Source organism: Pangasianodon hypophthalmus, chromosome 8, assembly GCF_027358585.1.
Source record: "Pangasianodon hypophthalmus isolate fPanHyp1 chromosome 8, fPanHyp1.pri, whole genome shotgun sequence".
NCBI classification, from domain to species: Eukaryota; Metazoa; Chordata; class Actinopteri; order Siluriformes; family Pangasiidae; genus Pangasianodon; species Pangasianodon hypophthalmus.
In genome coordinates this window covers 18,057,230-18,077,220 of record NC_069717.1, presented here as the reverse complement: position 1 = coordinate 18,077,220, position 19,991 = coordinate 18,057,230, and the positions used below count along the sequence as shown (strand labels likewise).

The window sequence follows — 19,991 nt, the reverse complement described above, 5'->3', positions numbered from 1 at the left end:
AGATTGCCTCCAACAGTTGAAAATTATATATTCAGGGGTACTGTTGTGTGTGTTTTGGGTATGTTAGATGAGCCTTCATTATTGGGGCAGAGCTGTCAGGCTCAGGCAGTAGAAGACATATTGGACAAATACAGGAACATTAAGAGAACCAGCCCGAGTGAGGGAGCAACACCGACCACCTATGATGTAACAGGTAATTTAATCTTCTTAAAGTACTCATTGAATTCATTCGTTTCTCTTTATGTCAGTTGATTGTCAAGTAATGACGCAGTGATTTTGTTACACATGCACAATAAACTGCAAGTATGCCTAAGTCACTTTCCACTGATCCAGTACAGGTTTAAGTTTGAAATTTACATGCACTGCGATATTAATATTACTGTAATTTTATAAGTGTTTGCTTGTCAAGAGTGTGCACTTTTAAAATAATCCTTAAGCATTTCCTGTTTGTGCCATTGTTGTATAGAAATGTGTAAAGAGGGTGAAAGTGAACATAAATCCCATAGAAATGAGGGCCTGCAGAACATCTCTACGGATGACCTGATGGACTCTGCAAGCCAGACAGCACAGCCCCAGGACAGCAAGTTTTCCTTTAGGTCTCCCAAACATGCATACACAAACAGTCAGGTCCATAAATATTTGGACATTGGCAAAGGTATTATTTTAGGAGTTTAAATAAAATATGAGCTCAGAGTGCAGACTTTGAACTTTAATTTGAGGGTATGTACATCCAAATCTGGCGAATTACATCACTTATGTGCCCTTCCCTTTAACGGGACCAAAACTAATTGAACAATTGGCTGCTCAGCTGTTCCATACCCGCGTATGTTATTCCTGCCAGTGAAGCAAGACATGAGGCTGAAAAATCAAAATAAACCCATCATAGAGATAGCAAAATCATTAGAGCACAGGAGCACCAGTAGGCCTGGAAAACCATGGAAAACTTCTGTGGTGGACAACAGAAGAATTCTTTGCCTGGTGATGAAAAACCCCTTCATAACAGTTGGTCAGATCAAGAACACCCTCTAGGAGGTAGGTGTATCTGTGTCAAAGTGAACAATCAAGAGAAGCCTTCACCAGAGTAAATACAGAGGGTTTACCACATGATGATTTTGCCAAAAAACATCTTTAAAAAGCCTGTACAGTTCTGGAACAACATCCGGTGGATAGATGAAACAAAGATTCAGTTGTACCAGAATGATGGGAAGAGAAACATATGGAGAAGGGGAGGAACTACTCGTGAAGCATAGCACCTCATCTGTAAAGTATGGGGGAAGTATGCATGCATGCATGGGAACTGGTTCCCTTGGATTTATTAATGTTACAGCTGACAAAAGCAGCAGAATGAATTCTGAAGTGTATAGGGCTTACATATATTATCTGCTCAGTTTCAGCTAAATGCTTCAGAACTCATTTGGATGGTGCCAGTCACCTGACCTGCATCCAAATGAGCATGCATTTTACTTACTTGAAGGCAAAGGCAAAACACCCCAAAGACAAGTAGGAACCGAAGACAGCTGCAGTAAAAGTCTAACAGAGCATCACCAGGAAAGAAAACCGGCATCTGGTGAGGTCTGTGGGTTTCAGATTTCAGGCAGTCATTCACTACAAAGGATTGGAAGGCAAGGAAGTATTAAAAGTGACATTTTAATTTATGAATGTTAGTTTCTCCAATTACTTTTGGTCCCTTAATAGATGGGGGGGGATTCCTACACTATTCACCCAATTTGGATGTAAATACCCTCAAATTAAAGCTGAAAGTTTAATATTCATTATTCAAATTCAACACCAATGTACAAAATGATATAAAATCATTTTGTCAATGTCCCAATATTTATGGGCCTGACTGTACTTTCTTCCTTTTAGATTTGCATTCCTTAAAAATTGAACACATCTGTAGAAAGCTTAGCTGCTTCAAGATGATGGTGGTAGACTCTTGGTTTGATCTAGTGGGTAACTCCGCTTGTATATTTTTTTCTGTCTTTCAGTGATGCTAAGAAGAAATTACGTCTGGCTCTGTGCTCTGCAGATTCTGTTGTTTTTCCTATTATGCCCACTGTAACACGGAATGGCCTCCCTGACCATGCAGATCCTGAGGGTACATAAAACACACACTTTTTTTTAAACAAGTCATGCAGTATTTGAAAGTAGTAAGCTTTGGAATAGTTAATGAAGAACTCAAGCAAGAAACATAAGCAACTATAAATCCATGCTTACATCATGTTGCATTTTTGTGCTATCTTTACATCACATTCACTCTTCCTTCAAGGTGAAGACCATAATAAAAGTTACAGTGCTTACAATGCTGGCCCTGTGCTGTTAATCCTCATTCTGCTACAGTTGTCTTTAATTTTCTCTTACTTACCCCCTCCCTCCCTTCCCTTCTCTGCCCTTCCCCTCCCTCCTTCTTATTATTTCTTTGATCTAAAACTAACCTTGACTCTTCTTGAATTTTTAATTGCAAATATGTGTAACCCTGAAGTTCAAATGTCATATTTTTTCCTCGTGTCTGGTCTCAGTCTTATTTCTGTCTTTCTGTCTCTGCATAGACAATGAGATTGTGTGCTTTCTGAAAGTGCAGCTAGCAGAGGCTATTAACTTGCAGGATAAAAACCAGATGGCTCAGATCCAGGAGACCATGCGTTGTGTCAGTCGCCTCGACCCACGCACCTGCAGAAAGCTGCTCACAGCAATTGCTGAGGACTACAGGTACACAAACAACCAAACCTTCCGGCAATCTTCAGTCACTGAAGATTACCATAATTAGATATACACCCACCGTCAACTTTATTAAGAACACGTACACCTGCTCATTCATGAAATTATTCACTCATGTGGCAGCAGCATAATAAAATCATGTAGATGCAGGTCTTTTTCCAGTCCCCAACTGTCCAGTTTTGGTGAGGCTGTGCCCACTGTAGCCTCAGGTTCCTGTTCTTGGCTGACAGGACTGGGACCGTTCTGATCTTCTGCTGTTGTAGCCCTTTGATGTTCAATGTGTTATGTTCTGAAATGTTTTTCTGCTCACCACAATCACCAAGAGTGATTATTTGAATTATTGTAGCTTTCCCGTCAGCTTGCAGCAGTCTGGCCATTCTCTTCTGACCTCTCTCATCAACAAGGCATTTCCACCTAAAGAACCGCAGAAGTGTTTTGTTTTTTTGCATCATTTCTTTTGACACGAACATTATCTGAAGCTCTTTTACGGTATCTGCATAAGTTTATTCATTGTGCTGCTGCATCATGATTGGCTGATTGGATAATTGCATGAATGTGCAAGTGTACAGGTGTTCTTAATTATGTGGGCAATGAGATTCTAATTAAGCTTGTAGGCAATTAGATTTTTTTGTCAGTGTGCTGTTGTTTGGCTGACATGAGAAATGTAATGTAATGTGATGTGTGTCTGGTAGAAAGCGGGCTCCATACATAGCGTATTTGACACGGTGCCGGCAGGGACTGCAGACTTCTCAGGCTCATCTAGAGAAGCTGTTGCAGAGAGTTCTTAGAGATAAAGAAGTGGCCAACCGCTATTTTACTACTGTCTGTGTCCGACTGCTTCTAGAACGTATGGAGTCCAGGATGCAGGACTTTATCAGAGGTGTGTATGTATGTGTGCATGTCTTTTATTTAAGTATTTGTTCATCAAAGATTAATGCATAAAGGCAGATAATATGTATTTGTCCAACTTGCTCAAGTTAATTACTGTTGTTTTATTATTATCATAATTAAGATCCTTAAATCATCTCAGCAGCTAATATTCTCTGCCACAGCATTTCAGAGCTTCACAGCAGCTGATGATAAAACTGCAGCAGTGGAGGATTTCCTGCGTTACCTCTATGGTGCGATGGCGCATGATGTCATCTGGCAATATGCCAGTGAGGAACAGCTACAGGATGCCCAGATGGCTATTGAGCGCAGTGTCATGAATCGCATCTTCAAACTGGCTTTCTACCCAAACCAGGATGGAGACATTCTGCGAGACCAGTGAGAGAACACTACAGATATCTCTCTGTCAAGAGAGATAATTTACAGAATGATTAGAGATTGTTCCATCTTTTGTTTGTATGACACCTCTTATTTCCAGGGTTCTGCAGGAGCATATTAATCGTCTGTCCAAAGTAGTGACTGCCAACCACAAGGCCCTCCAAATCCCAGAGGTAACTGCATTGGGTTGCTCCAAAGAGCACAAAACTCATCAATGTTGTACTGATATACTATGTAATAGTATTGAAATAGTCAGTAATGCTGATTATCTGAAATATAATAATATTGTGATTAGGGTTGCAACTAGCAATTATTTTGATCTTTTTTAATAATTGGCTAGTTGGAATATTTTAAAAATATATTAACTACCAATAATCTTTCTTTGCATCATTTAATTCAACTAATACTACTACAGAATTAAATAACAGTTCACTAACTACAATACAGGATTACTGACATTTATCAGATAATCTGTCACAGCATGAGAATATTATCAAGTGCTTACAGTGCCCCTAGAAGGTTTGTGAACCCTTTACAATTTTCTGTATTTCTGCATAAATCTAAAATGTAATCAGATCTTCACATACGTCCTAAAATTAAATAAAGAGAACACAATTAAACAAATGATGCAAAAAAAATTAGCAAATGGTGATAAAGAGCTTGGCCTCCATTAATCCACTGTGAGGAAAATGATATACAAATGGTGGAAACTGTACCACTGTTACTTTCCCAAAGAGTGGTCATCCAGCAGAAATAACTCCAAGGGGGCAGTGAATAATATTACGGGGAGTCACAAAGAATCCCAGGGTAACATCTAAGGACCTACAGGCCACTCTTGCATTGGGTAATTAATGTCAATGTTCATGAGTCCACTATCAGGCAAACACTGAACAAGAATGATATGCATGGCAGGATAGCAAGGAAGAAGCCACTACTCTCCAAAAAGAACACTGCTGCCTGTCTGAAGTTTGCTGAAGACCATGTGGAGAAGCCTATTGGAAGAATGTTCTGTGGACAGATGAATCCAAAATAGAACTTTCTAGTTTAAATGAAAAAAACCAAACAGTGCATTCAACATCAGAACTTCATCCCAACTGTGAAGCATGGGGATGGTAGTATCACGGTTTAGGGCTGCTTTGCTCCCTCGGGTCCAGGATGGCTCACCATTATTGATGGACCTGTGAATTCTGGATTTTACCAGCAAATTCAACTGGAGAATGTCAGGGTATCTGTCCATGAACTAAAGCTTAAATGTAAGTGGTTCATGTAGCAGACAACAACCCAAAGCACACAAGTCTACAAAGAAATGGTTAAAGCAGAAGAAATTTTACATTTTGGAATGGCCAAGTCAAAGTCCAGACCTTAAGCCGATATTTTGGAAGAACCTAAGCAGAGCAGTTCATGCAAGGAAGCCCCTGAGTCGAAGTAGTTTTGTAATCCTCCAACCTGTTGTGCAGGATTGATCACCAGTTACCAAAAACGTTTAGTTGAAGTTATTGATGTTCAAGTGGGTCACGCCAGCTACTGAAAGCAAAGGTTCACATACTCTTTCCATCAAAGAGATTTAATTTTGAATAATTTTGCTCAGTATGTAAATGTAAAAACTATAAACTTTTTGCTTCGTTTGTTTAATTGAGTTCTCTTTATCTAGTTTTAGGACTTAGATGAAGATCTGATCACATTTCAGGTCAAATTTATGGAGAATTTCAGAAAATTGTAAAGGGTTCGCGAAGTTTCTAGTGGCGCTGTATGTCAACCAAATGAGACACCCAGATTAACACAAGGTGATGGTATTCTGTACATTTATTTTTACTGCTTCCACACACTTCTTTTGCATTTCAAGCATTGTGCAGTTCCAACCAGTAAAATGCAAAATAAATACCCACTGGCTGACTTGATAACTGAAACACTTTGATGCTAAATTAATTTTGCTTGACATATATGTGCAAGATGAATCATTTTCTCCACTGAAATTGACTCCAAAGCTTTGGGGTTCTCTTAATTTGCAATCCCTGGAATCAGTAAATTGACTCTTTTTGGGATCGACTTTGAAAAGCAGAACGGAGACTTGATGACTTCTCACACAGCATGTATTAAAAATATATATTGTGTCTCATTTGAAAATGAAACAGTGTAGAATTTGTCAATGCTATTTGTTTGAAAAAATTATTTTTACAGCTTACAGGCTAATTGATTCAAATAGCTTTGCTAATTGCTTCATTGGCAATGAACCAATTATTCATTTGAAATGTTCACTTTCATCCCATTGAGTTGTCATACAAACATTTTATTCACTATTCTAGATACAAACTACCTACTATACCCTACTGAGTATAGGTGACATCAGGTCATCCTAACTACCAATCAAAATTAGCCACTTGCTTACTTCAGCTCACCTAGAAAGTAAAATGACTTCTCTCATGTGCACTCAGGCACTTGTGTCTAAGGAACCCCGAGTGAACATCTAGTTAGCATATTCAGCATTTCCTCTACACTTCAGCATAGTATTTTTATGTCTGTTAATGTATGTGTGGTAATGGTGAATAGTGTTTTTTAACAGGCTGTGAGATACTGAGAATTAGAGGGCTCCATACAGTGCTATGCTACTGAGTACAGTGCTGATGAGGGTAGATTTTTAACCTAGCTGGAAGGTGGCAAGTAGGACTCAAATTCATGCAACATATTTGACAAGCATGTCCACCACGTCAGGTTTAAGGAAAGTATGTGAGGGCATAATATTATCAGCTGTGCAATCAGGAACTGCATGCTGGCACAGTTACTGAAACTCTGACCTGACTAAACAGATTTCTTTTTTTATTTTTAGCTCATATGCTGCAGGTTTAATGTATAAACTCAGTAAAAGAAATTAATAAAACTAGCATGAGGCAAAACTAATTTCTCTCAAACCAAGAACTCAAAAATCAAGCAATTGTTGATAATTTAATAGGAGCATAGCAGCATATGTAAAACACTTCAAAAACATGTCCCTTCCAACATAAGAGTTGTGCTCTGTGTGCCTATAGGTGTATCTGAAAGAGGCTCCATGGCCTTCTGCACAGGCAGAGATCAGGACGATCAGTGCATACAAGACGCCGCGGGACAAAGTGCAGTGCATCCTGCGCATGTGCTCCACCATCATGAATCTGCTCAGCTTGGCCAATGAGGATGCTGTACCTGGAGCTGATGACTTTGTCCCTGTGCTTGTATTTGTTCTTATAAAGGTGAGCTGAGTTAAAGGCTTGCAAAATTCAATACATGAATGAAGAAAAATGTCCTGATTGATGAGTACAGTACAGATATTTGACCAGCTTTACCAACATAATTGACTTTTATAGGAGGCATCTGTTACTCTATATATGCTTAGGGTCTTTATCACCCTGCCCTACATACAGTGGCCATCATGTCTTGCTCTTTAGAAGGAGGTACTGCGTAAAAGAAAATGAATGAAAAAAGCCCACACATACACAACAGATTTTAAAACACTGTCACAGACTTTCCGACCTTTATGCATTTTGCATGAGAGCTCCACTTTTTAACAGCGGAGTATGTTGCTACCACTTATCACTCAAAAAAAAATTTTTTTTTTTTTAAAAAGCTGAGAGCCAATCAACATATGAAGCTGGAATGATTGACAGTTGTGTAGGTCTTTTGAACTCTCTAGTATTAACTGACCCCCAGAGACTTCAATCCCTTTCCAAACCATCTAGTCTCGATTTTCCTCCTTGAAAGATGTAACATAGTGTCCTTGCTTTCTGTCACAGTAAATGGAACATTTTTCATTTTCCATTTCATAAATGTGAAATAAAATGTAAATGTATGTTTGATTAACCTTAGACAAGTATATAGTTAACATCAGTTTACTTATTTTTTTTAATTTTCATTTATTTTATTCGGGATGCCACCAAAAGCTTCATCCGAACATGGTCCAAAACGTCACTTTTTTTGGCCAAAAGAGGAAATGTGAAAATGATTAAATAGGCCTACAAAGAAGTGTCACCTAATACTTTCCAAATAATTGTAGTGATAATGATAATTACTACATTATTAAAAATGCTGATTGCTCTCTGCACCACTGAGCGCAGCCACAGTCAAACGGGCAGTCAGGCCTGTCTGAATATAAACCGGAATGTGAATATATACAGGGTTTAGTGAATATATACAGTGTTTACATCTTAATTAAAACAGACGATCTTGATGGTTACCATATAACTCTGTATATACACACTATGCACTTTGTAACTTTGACTTGATTTCTGAAAGGACTACATCGAAGAACATGGGAAAGAACACACTTGAGACCATGCTGTTATTTGAAAAGAATCCACTTTTGTGTTTGTATGGAACCATATGACACCAACCTGGTGTGGATTATTTAATAAATCATGTAACAGCATGATTTGAAGTGTGTTATTCTGAAATATAGCACAGCAATTGGGGCTTTGAATCTGTTGTGTGTCATTCGATACCTAATACATCCTTAGAGGTATCAAAAGTTTGTAACATTAAATTTGTTCATGTACATTGTAAATTATAGACGAACACAGCCACTCCAGCAGCTGCTTCCCAGTGTTTCCTGTATTCTTTGCCAACGTCTTAAATAGAGCTTAACTCTGCCAGGAACCCATTTTAAAGCATTAATTACCTTTCAGGTATAACTAAAGCTGTTTAAATCAGTACATGTTTAAAGGAGTGTACGTTTGACCACTTGGACTAGATATTTAACAAAAGAAAATCATTTTTTTTTTCTGTAGCTGTGTATTCAGTGTATTTCCACTATTTTGGTACCTTCAGGATGAGTCTGGTTAGAAGTATGTATGCATGCATACATGGGTTCTCCAGTATGAACATCTGTCTCTTACTCACACTTCCTCTCCAGGCAAACCCACCCTGCCTTCTGTCCACCATTCAGTACATCTGTAATTTCTATGCCAGTCAGCTGAGTGGAGAGGAGTGCTATTGGTGGATGCAGTTCACAGCCGCTGTTGAATTTATTAAAACCATCGACGAGCGCAAGTGAAGCAGAACAGCCACCTGTATGGGCAACTGTTGAAGGAGAAGGAGAAAAAGATGAGACTTCACAACCAACTACACTGTCTTTCACTAAACCTACTCAACAAGGCACTGCTTCACTTTGTCTAGGTCATTTAACTGTATTTAGAGCCACAGAGGCATTGAATGTGTATAAAAAAAAAAAATAATAAAAAGAAAAAGAAAAAAAAAAAGAAAGGAAAAAGTGCCATTATATTAAAAAATAAAAGTAAACTAAGTACAATTATGTGAGGTGATGTAGCTAGATTTAACTGTAGAGGAGGAAGGGTACCATACATTGACCTTAAACTAATTTTGGACTATATCCCTTATTTTGAGTGAGGTGGTGGGACTTACTATGGTTTTTTTTTTTTTTTTTTAATGATCAATATTTAACATGAATATTTAAATATCTCAGTGAATTAAAGAAGGGACCAGCCTTTTTGATTGTGTAATTATATTAGTGAAGGCAAGCTTAAGAGACGAATTAAGAACCATGCATTCTCCTGTACATTTTGCAACCATTTATCATTTAAAACCCTCCATCATAACACAGACTCATAAATATCACTAGCATATCACCCTGTTGCAGTTTTTGTGATTGTTACTTGCATCACGCTTTTTAAAAAGGCAGTTGGTTAAAATTATGTATGCTGGTGTTCATGTTCATTTATCATTTCTCTTCCATGACAAGTAAGGGCATGCATATTTATGTAACTAAAAGTATATTTATTCTTTGTTTTATATATAATGATATTTTTCAAATTGGCCATTGGATGAGAGTAATGGAACAGGCACTGTGGAGGAATATTGCTCAAATGATATAAAATATACTGAGAACAGAAAAAACACGATTTCCTTGTGTGAGCAGATAAATTTGTGCTGTGTATAACTCTGTATTTGCTAATCAAATTTCTGGTTTGATTTACTATTTTAATTTTAATTCAATTTTAGTAATTTAGTTTTGGTATTGGTGTATGTTTTCACCCATTTCTTAGAGTGGGATAAATTCTATGCTGAATATAACAACCAAGTATATGCTGCCAGTAGAGCTTATGATTGATACATTGATACCTAAAGCAATTACCTATAATCTTGTCTAGTGTTTTTTTTTTTTTTTTTAGGGGGGTTGTTTTGTTTTTTGTTTTTCACATTTACATAGCTGTACATAGAAAAAAATCTGTAATTGGCGTTTGGCTTACAAATGGTACATAATGGTTGAAAATTGGAAAAACTTAAAATTACAGTTAAATGGACCCATTTACTTTTTGTTTCTTGTTGACACAGGAACTTTCATTTAAGTGGAACAGATCTCATACAAATTCTCATTTAGTCTAATAATTATTTTAAGAAAGAACTAAAATAAACTGTAATGCCTTCTGTTCTTTTATTGTCCTACCAGTATGTTGTTTTTTTTTTTTAAATAACTTTTCCTTCTAACTTGCTCTTTCTCATTTAGCTTATGTGTGATTAGCAAATGCCACCTACAACAAAGACCTTCATTTGCAGCATACTTGAATGTTCATTAAAAATATATATATATATTTTTAATGGGTTTTTGTCACAATCTTTTGGTTCCAAAAACTTTTCATCTTTCTTGAAAAACTAGTAGCTCCATTATGCATTTTGCTGGCATGGTTTGCTGTGGGTTAATGAGGGTGGGTGTAGTATTAAAAGATTTTTCATTGTATTGTAAAATGATGCATTATATCTAACAAGTTTGACTTGGAACCATGCTGCATTTTTATGTAAAAGCTTTATAATCTTTGTCATAAATAGTGTGATTGATGTGCATGATTAGGCACATGGGAGAAAACTGTCTGTGATTTAATATAAACCTGTATATAATTCATAAACAACTATTAAACTTTTTTTAGTTTGTAATTGCAAAAGAATAACTGTTCTTGCTGTTTTGCAGCATTATGTGGCAAAAAAATCAATATATCAAATGATACATTTAGTGTCAGACATCAATTATATAAAATGTCTCAGAAATCACTAGTCACGTTTACATGGACACTTTTTGTTTCAATCGGAATGAAATCAATCACATTGATTAATCTGATCGCAGTGTTTACAAGAACGCTGAATAAAGTAATCGGGTTGATATGCACTTTTACATGACAGAATCTTCTGACATGCGCACAGTGCACGAATACACGTTTCCCGCTATTCCAACATGCAGATACTAGCAGCCACTCTCTTGCCATTGCTTCTTTTTTTCGTTTTAAAAAGCAGACTTAACATTTGCCTATTTCAGCTGCTAATTAGAAGACGCGAGCGCGTGATGTTTTGTGCGGTACTGCGTGTATTTATCAAGCAATTAAAACGCCCCTTCCCGAGCCCAGAACAAGGCGTCTGTGGATGAGGCTCCGAAGCAAGGACTGGTGGGACAACGTCGTCTTGCACCACTTCATAGACGAGGAGTGGAAGTAGAACTTTAGGATGACACGACAGTCATTTATGACACTATGCTCAATGGTAGAGGGGAACATGGCACCTGGTGAGGCTACGGTCAGAGCCCCAATACCGCTGACAGCCGTGCGTCATACGTCATTATGTGATTTGTATGTCATTGCACATGCGCAGAACTATCTGGTTTCATTTTCAACCCGATGAAGTGTTTACATGTCCTCTCCATCGGATTAGAAAAGGTTTAAACCACCCCTTACGATCCGAATGAAATTTTAATCGTTTTTGGCCAATTCATTCCGATTGACGTGTTTACATGCGACTTTAGATCTGATTGTGCTTCTAGTCAAATTACGATCGGATTATTAGTGTCCATGTAAACGTAGCTAATGTCAGAGTTTTGAAACCGTTTTATGTGTGACTGTTACATTGGTTATTTGTGTTATAGTGGCCAGGTCCTCTCAAGATGCATAGAACAACGAAGAGACAATAGAGGAACATAATTATTGAGTTTTTGATGATAGCTCAATGCTAGTTGTGTTAAATGGCTGCCAGGTGGCCATGTTTTTAAAATAATTTAACAATGATTTAAAAAATCCAGTTACAGATTAGCAGATGCAACAAACCAAATTTCAGCTCAGTTGTATTTTTGGTGCTTGAGAAACAGCTAGTGGACTTAACTCCAACCTTTGGAGACATCCTCAGAACCTTTGATAAAGACGTTTTGTGTGCAGTTATTCCCTGGCCTTTAATATTCGTAATATTAGAAAATGAAGCATGGCTTTTATACAGAATGTATAAGGATCCATATAAGCCAGGGTTTTCAAACTCTAATTCTGTCCAGTCCAAGTTTGAGCTTTTGAGGGCCTATAATAAGGATATTCATTTATAAACTTTTTTTTTTTTTTTTTTAATTGATCAGCCTATATATATATATATATATATATGTGTGTGTGTGTGTGTGTGTGTGTGTGTACAGTCAGGTTCGGAAGTATTTGGACAATGACAGAGTTTTTGTGATTTTGCCTTGATACACCACCACAATGGATTTGAAATAAAACAATCAAGATGTAATCAGCTTTATTTTAAGAGGCTCCACAAAAATATGCCATTTACCATTTAGGAATTACAGCCATTTTAAGCAAAGTACTTCCATTTTCAGGGGCTCAAAGGTATTTGGACAATTGACTGACAAGAAGTTAATTGACCAGGTGCGGTCCATTCCCTCGTTACTTCAAAACAAATGAAGCAGATAAAAGGTCTGGAGTTGATATCAGCCCATACGGAAATGTAATATATGACATATATGTCCCTATATCGCAAGTGACGCTGTCATATATGCTAAATATAAGACAGTATAATGCTATCACATATATACATATCTCTGGATATATGTTGATATAAGTTTATAACATATATAAATTGTCCATATTAAATGAGTATATTGACATATATTAATACTATGTATATGATTATTGTTTATATAATATTGTACGTTATGACCATATATGTCACCAATATATGTTTAATTTATATATGTCATTTTATTCAAACAACATACATACAAACATTTTACATGCCTATGTTTTCCTCATTAATTCTTTGTTTTCCTTATTTGAACAGCTTGAACTTTTAAGAAGTCTACACAATCCACATTTCACTTCAATCCCATTTTAGAATTAGCACAATTTTTAATAAAAATGATTTCTTTTTATATTGTATTTTTTTTTTACATGATTTATTTTACCTTATCTTAACTGGCTTATAAAAACAAAAAAATACTACACAAATTCTATTTGCAAACTTAAATTTTATTTTTTTCATATCATCAGTATCAATTTCTATATGTAAGAAAATACATACATACGTATTAATACATACACTACATATGCAGGTACATACAGAATAATATACAGTTAATCTATGTCTCCAAATACAAAAAAAAATTTTAAAAATTAAAATCTAGGGATCTGACATATAATTTAAAAGCAAAGTCTGACTTTGACATCTAAGTTCCACATTTTCCTCAAATGGGTGAACCCTGGCCTTTCCCTGACCATGTTCAACAAATGTTCCTTTCTGAAGACAAAAAGAACATCCAAACTCCCCACTGAACTGCTTAAAGTTCTGTAGGAGTGGACGGGCAACAGAATCACTTACAAGTATTAAAGCATATACTTTGCTGGTACCATGTACATCATCAGATGTAACCCAATCAAAGCCACGCTCATGTAGATCAGTGCACTCCTTCACAAATGGGTCAAGATAGATGTTCATGGGGGGCTTTAAATTACGCCCATCCAGTTTGGACTAGCTACTATTTTTTAGATTTGTTCTTATACCGTCAAATAATATAAGACAATACAATAATACAATTATTTAGCCTACGTACAGCATGTGGAAATACTTAGCATAACTGAAGTACAAAAAGAGCATTGTGTTGCAGTTACATTTATTAGAAAAAGCATTGTATTGTTATATACTGTATGCAACAATGAACTTCCTTTTAATTTGGGGGGGAAATGAAATGTATTAATCTCAAAGAAAACCTTATCAGTGGACAACATTATATTGCATTGTTTGTTTTTGGGGATGTACTTGCTATTTGAGTTTTTTTTTCTCAAATAAAAAAAAAAAATACTCAAATAGCAAAAAAAAAAAAAAAAAAAAGGGTTTTATGTATCCTTATGTATCTTTATTATATATTGCTTTTAAGACACTTTACGCATTTAAAAGTGGAAATTATCTTTCAACTATGTAGTAATATTCTAATATCCTACCTGCTGCAGACAAAACTGTATATGTAGAGGATTGTGAAGATGAAAGTATTGTTGGCACCCCTCTCAAATCTGCGTGACATCTATTATGACCGTCTTCTCACACAGGCCACAAACATTCAGCAGGATCACTCTCATCCTGGAAACCCCTTTCTGTCAGCCTCCACTCAGGTAGACTGAGAACACTCCCCTCAGGTAGACCCCAGGAACACCGAATAATAGGTTACGGAACAACTTTTTTCCCAGAGCTGTGGACAGGCTACAGAAGCCATAGCTACTTCTATCAATCCAGCTTCCCTCACACACATGTACACACATACACGTACTGTAGGGTTCAAATTATTATTATTATTAATTTTTTTTACATTGCTGTGACCTAAACCGAGACTTACATAATAAACACATTATGCTTAATGCTTACTGATTATTGAATAAAGTGTTTAGATTAAAAAACAAACAAACAAACAAAAATACAGAATGATAGAAACACATTCAGTCTGCATTTCAGGCCGTGCATTTATCATACGTTCCACCCTCAGTACCTAGTGTTGCGTCATTGCCTAATAGGCGTCTTTATTATTCGCGCCAAAATTCAAACGTAATCAAAAGACCGCCAAATTACGCGCATTCAGGAGAGAGACCAACGGATGATGAACATGTTCGCCCTTGTCGAGTGGAAAGAAGAAACGGATAATGAAAGTTGGAGCATTGTTCCAACGTCACACATAAAAAACTTCGATAATAATGATTTCTTAGACGGACTGGATGACACATCCGTATATTTAATTAAGTGGAGAGGAGGACTGAAGAAAAAACCTAAAGGCGGATGGCCTTTGTACGAGGCAACGGTGCATAAAATTGCAGGTAATTTCTGAACTTTTATTATAATTCACACAATGATATTGCATGGAGAATAAATTTTAAATAATTGCTGGACCGCATGAGCCATTTATATACCAAGCTACTGATCAGATTGAAGCTAGTACAGATCGGGGAATTGTGCAGATATTCACCGTGTTTAACTGTTACATTTTTAATATTACTATTATTACTGCATTATTGTGCGCGTTGCATTTTCATGTTCTCATTTTCATGATCATGTTTAAGAGCTAACTACGAGTAGATTATTACACTGCAGTGCATCATTCTAAGATCTTTAGCTAAATGTTTATGTGAGAATAATATCTTAAAAAAAGTAAGCTTTTAGCTGTTAGACACACGAAGTGGAGGAAAAAAATACAATATTTGCCTATAAATGTCGTGGTCTAGAACTAATACAATAATACTCAAGTAAAGTAAGAATATTTTGCGCGATATTCTTTCCCTGCCAGTGCGTGTGCTAATATTTTGAACACTGTCCGCCATCATGACATACTTACTGTGGGTGCATAAGCACTTACATGTGCATGACTGTCCACTACAATAAGGGTTTAAAAAATATGGTCAGCCTATGTTGTTGTCATTGTCATAGCCTTAGTTGTATCTTTTGTTTTAGATTCTACAATTTGTATTTCCCCTTTTTTCCCCACAGAGAAACAGTGCACCCTAGAAAAACTAATGAGGACACAACGTCAGTCCAGTCCAAAACTTCTGAGCAAAAGAAAATGCAGGCCAAACCCTAAGTTTGTTGAAGAGGAGACCAGCAATGATGGACCATCTAGCCCCAAAAAGGTTACAACATTTTATTTTATTTTTTTTTACTGAGACCCAAAACTAGCATCTGCATTGCAAATGTAAAAAATTGGCTGCCCACTATAAAGTTGTTGCTTAAAGATAACATTAAAAAAATCATTATTACATATAACTTTGCAAATGAATTGCTAAATTTAGAAATTAAATACTTAAAAAGTTAGGAGTACCTAATAATCTACAATTTTCCCTAGATCTTGACAGGATTAGTCATTTTTCACAGCCAAGTACAAGCAGTCTGTCAGAGTTGTTTATGTTGCTCTGCCTGTTTTTACTTATGGTACATAAAGCTTATGTACAAGTCTACATATCTGTTTACCTGTTTTAATGCCATCAGCTATTATCCACTCTGCTATTATTTCTGAGCTTACTGTTTTGGGTTAGCTGATCTTCATTTTCTGTTAAAGAAATCTCATCATTCAACAAATATGGCTGAAGCTGTTTTGGTCTGCTCATTTTATTCCTCAAATAAAGGTGAATAATTAGACAGCTTGAAATTGCCCGAATTGTAGTACGTACTCTAATTTGGAAAAGAGGCCCAATTAGGCATCTTATTCTGTAGAGGTTCCTATTCTTGTTCTTGGTTGTGAAGAGCAGCCAAGAATAACCATGTAGTTATTGGGAATGGAGGCAGATAAATTCAGAGATAGTGTCATATTATCATTTTATTTTTTTTTTTCAGCTTTTTGTTTTTAATGTTTTTCCTTATGTCCTAATATTTTTTGTCATGTTTTATAAAGAGGCAAACTAGTGATGGAAATTTGGACAGGGAGCTTTTGGAGAAAATAAAATTACCCCATGGACCTCGATTCCCTTCAGCTACAACTTCAGTTGTTCCACCTTCACCTACCTCACCATCTTCTGCCTCACCACCGCTGCCTAACTGTCCACCTACACCACCATCAGCTCCATCTTCACCTGCCTCATCATCGTCTACTTCACCTCCACCTACCTCACCTTCTTCTGATCCTCCTTTGCCAGACATCATAGCACAATTAAAGGCAGAAAATGAAGCCCTCAAAATGGAATTAGAGAATCTAAAAACAAATGTTGTCAGTCGTAAGTGTTTATTAAAATAATTCCAAATATTTATTTATATATATATTTATAAGTTTGCCCTTATTTAAAATCTCAATTTTTGAACTGTTTTGCTCCCTAGAAATGCCAAAACTCCTCAGTATAATGTGCAAGCTGGGGGAATGGCTTGAAGGGAAGGAGCAGAGCCCACAGAAACAACTGGCATCACCTTCCACCATACAGGAAACTGTGAGTATGCTGTTTGCCTAACCACTACTGTAGTAACAGCTGTATCAGCAAGGTCTCCAAGGATCTGTTCACCATACATGTGAACCAAAAGTTAAATATTTAAACCTTATTCAGAATACACAATCAGTGTTTAATATTAGGGCTGGGTAAAATATATATTTTCAAATATCGATGTCTCTATTTTAACATAGAACGTGAACAGATCATCTCTTCCTCTATCTTCAATACCAGTTACGGGCAAAAGTGTGAAATAAACATGAATTGAATACCAGAAGGTATATAAATAAATACAGGACAATTTACTGAAATGAATCCTGGCTCATGTAATTGCTCAATCAGTTCTTTAACCATGCTTCAAAGACGCCAACAACAGCTTCAACAAGATGTCATATAACGTCACATTTCCCTTATTAAAACCATATTTAATGACCATAAACTCGTTAATCAGCTAGAAAAAAGAACTCTGGAGAGGAGCATTTTGTTAAATATATGCAACATATCACACATTTATTGTAATGTTTCTTGTTCTTCAACATTTAATGTATGTTTAAATAAATGTTTTTATAAAGGTTTACATTTCAAAAAAACATACTTATGTAAAGATAGTATTGTAACTTTAATATTATAAAAACCTCCTTGTGTATAAATTAAGTGTTTGTATACAAATCAGTAAATTTTTAGCTTTAATGTTACAATAATGTAGTACCAACTGACTATATTTTACAGTAGTAGTTGAGAGAGTTTTTTCCTTGAGAAAATTTGCCATATACCTTATATATATCCAAAATAATCACTATTGAATCGAATCGGAAATCAAATTGAATTGTGAAATTTGCGTCAATACCCAGCCATATTTAATATATTAATCCTTGAAACATTCTAATCTGGCTATGTTTTCATGTTTTAATGATCTATATTTGATTCTTAACATCTAAAGGAAACTTCTGATCCATACCACAGCATTTTCATAGCTACACAAGGCTTTCTGGTGCAACATCTCAGACAAATAGAGACCATTTCTAAAATAAAATTCTTTGACATTGCACAACGCTGTCGTGACTGGTTAGGTTGAAAACTCAAGGAAAGAAAACAAGAAAATAATATTTTGAGACAGCATTGAAATTCCTTTTAGAAGAAACTGTTTATTTGACACAAAGTTAACCAAGTACAATTGTTTTAACTTTTCTTAACTGCAGTTCATGTATTTTCACCATAGACCATGTGGTTGTAAAAATGTAAACTACATACTACATTATATAACTGTAACCGTTTGAATTAAATTGTCCACTTATTCATGATAATAAGTTGGCGAACCTGTCAAACTAGCGCTTAAAAGACTACAGAATTTGGCCTAGGATTTCAGAAATTGTTTAGGATTTTCGAAATTTGTCTGAGACAGCCAAATCTTGGCCAAAATCGCACAGTGTGCATTGAGCTCAGAGACACAACTTAAAACGCACCTTCATTTTGTTTTGTAAACATTTCCCCCTTTATGCTTCAACCTTTGTTTGTTTATTGGTTATTATTTGTCATATGTTAATTGTCATTTCTGTATGATCTGTGATGTCTTGATATCTTGCTTTATAAAATGTCCTTAGGTCCTTGAAAGGAACTATATAAATAAAACATTATTATTATTATTATTATTATTTAGTAATAGTAGTAGAAGTAGTATTAGTAATAGTATAGAAAGTATGTAATGCAACACTATATTGTATCAGGCCCCCTAAAAACTTTTTGTTAAAGCAATGTTTTATTTATTAATATCACTTTAATAATAATGCATGCTTGTTCTCTCCCCACAGCTTGAAATTCACCCAGGCTCAGGAGTTTGTGTGACAAAAAAATGTGTTCTGGTCAGCTAGCCATGCAAACAGCCCCACTACCATGGCACGGATGCTTCTCCTTGGAGTATTTGATATTGAGACACTTCTAAAGAGCAATCTAGGGGTGGGCGATATGACCAAAATCTTATATCATGATATGAGTAATTTTATATTATGATAATTATATATATCATGATATAGTTTAGTCTTTTAATATGTTTTTTAGATATTAAAATCTTTGATACCATAGATTTTTCATAATTCTTATCACCAGTGTCAATATCACACACACACACACACATTATATATATATATATATATATATATATATATATATATATATATATATATATATATATATATATATATATGAATTTCTTCTTATTAAAGGTACAAAAAACAAAAGTGATTTTCTCTCACTGCTGTTTGATTAACCTGAATGACAAGACAATAGCAATATTAGGTAACTTCCCCTTTAAGAGCGAAGTCCGGATCCAGTATACTGTTACACATGCGTTTGTGTTTCAATGGATTAAAATCACTTGTGTTTAAACTGCAGTGCTTAAAAATGTGTGCAAACGTTAATTTGACCACGCGCACATCAGCGTGAAGTGAGCGCATAACCGCGATAGAGACGATAGTCCAAAATCTCTACCGGTTGACAAATTTCTACTGGTTAATCGTTTCTACTGGTATATCGCCCACCCCTAGGTTATTGTGTGTATGTGTCTGTATAGGATAAGTCTTTGGATAAGGGGTGAAAATCAAAAAATAAAACTACCCTAGTATAGTAATTCTGGCATATTTACAGATATATGTACACTCATTTACATTGAAATATGATGCTTTATAAATAATTTGAGTTTGACTATTTACACTATACTGATTTTACTGAAGCAGGCTGTCCAAGAATTAGGTTGAAAATTTTAATTTATGTTTGAGTAGTTAGATATGAGTGGAGTTAATTCTGATTTTGTTCTAATGTCCATTATGTTGCTCTTTCTTAGGT

The 19,991-nt window shown here is 35.7% G+C and overlaps 2 protein-coding genes across 5 annotated transcripts in view; both read left to right on the top strand.

Moving 5' to 3' along the window:
* Positions 1-10,563, top strand: part of gapvd1 (GTPase activating protein and VPS9 domains 1) — a 73,231-nt gene extending 62,668 nt beyond the window's left edge. For all 4 annotated transcript variants that reach the window (XM_026925073.3, XM_026925071.3, XM_026925072.3 and 1 more), the window contains 9 exons: positions 68-193; positions 467-596; positions 1,989-2,098; positions 2,550-2,709; positions 3,411-3,598; positions 3,771-3,984; positions 4,085-4,157; positions 7,008-7,205; positions 8,861-10,563. In XM_026925073.3, the coding sequence (XP_026780874.1) occupies positions 68-193; positions 467-596; positions 1,989-2,098; positions 2,550-2,709; positions 3,411-3,598; positions 3,771-3,984; positions 4,085-4,157; positions 7,008-7,205; positions 8,861-9,001 (1,340 nt within the window). In that variant the 3' untranslated portion in view covers positions 9,002-10,563. The remainder of the gene's footprint in view (positions 1-67; positions 194-466; positions 597-1,988; positions 2,099-2,549; positions 2,710-3,410; positions 3,599-3,770; positions 3,985-4,084; positions 4,158-7,007; positions 7,206-8,860) is intronic.
* Positions 10,564-14,243: 3,680 nt separating this feature from the next.
* LOC128318713 (microtubule-associated protein tau-like) lies at positions 14,244-19,260 on the top strand. Its single transcript, XM_053236298.1, has 5 exons — positions 14,244-15,065; positions 15,733-15,872; positions 16,631-16,949; positions 17,050-17,156; positions 18,962-19,260. The coding sequence occupies exons 1-5, from the start codon at positions 14,849-14,851 to the stop codon at positions 19,019-19,021; spliced, it is 843 nt and encodes a 280-aa protein (XP_053092273.1). The 5' UTR covers positions 14,244-14,848; the 3' UTR covers positions 19,022-19,260.
* Positions 19,261-19,991: the final 731 nt, after the last annotated feature.

Coding starts and splice junctions, on each gene's coding strand:
- LOC128318713 (XM_053236298.1), top strand. CDS start 14,849: ATGATGAACATGTTCGCCCTTGTCGAGTGGAAAGAAGAAACGGATAAT. Junction 15,066..15,732: donor AACGGTGCATAAAATTGCAG/GTAATTTCTGAA, acceptor TTTTCCCCACAG/AGAAACAGTGCACCCTAGAA. Junction 15,873..16,630: donor GACCATCTAGCCCCAAAAAG/GTTACAACATTT, acceptor TGTTTTATAAAG/AGGCAAACTAGTGATGGAAA.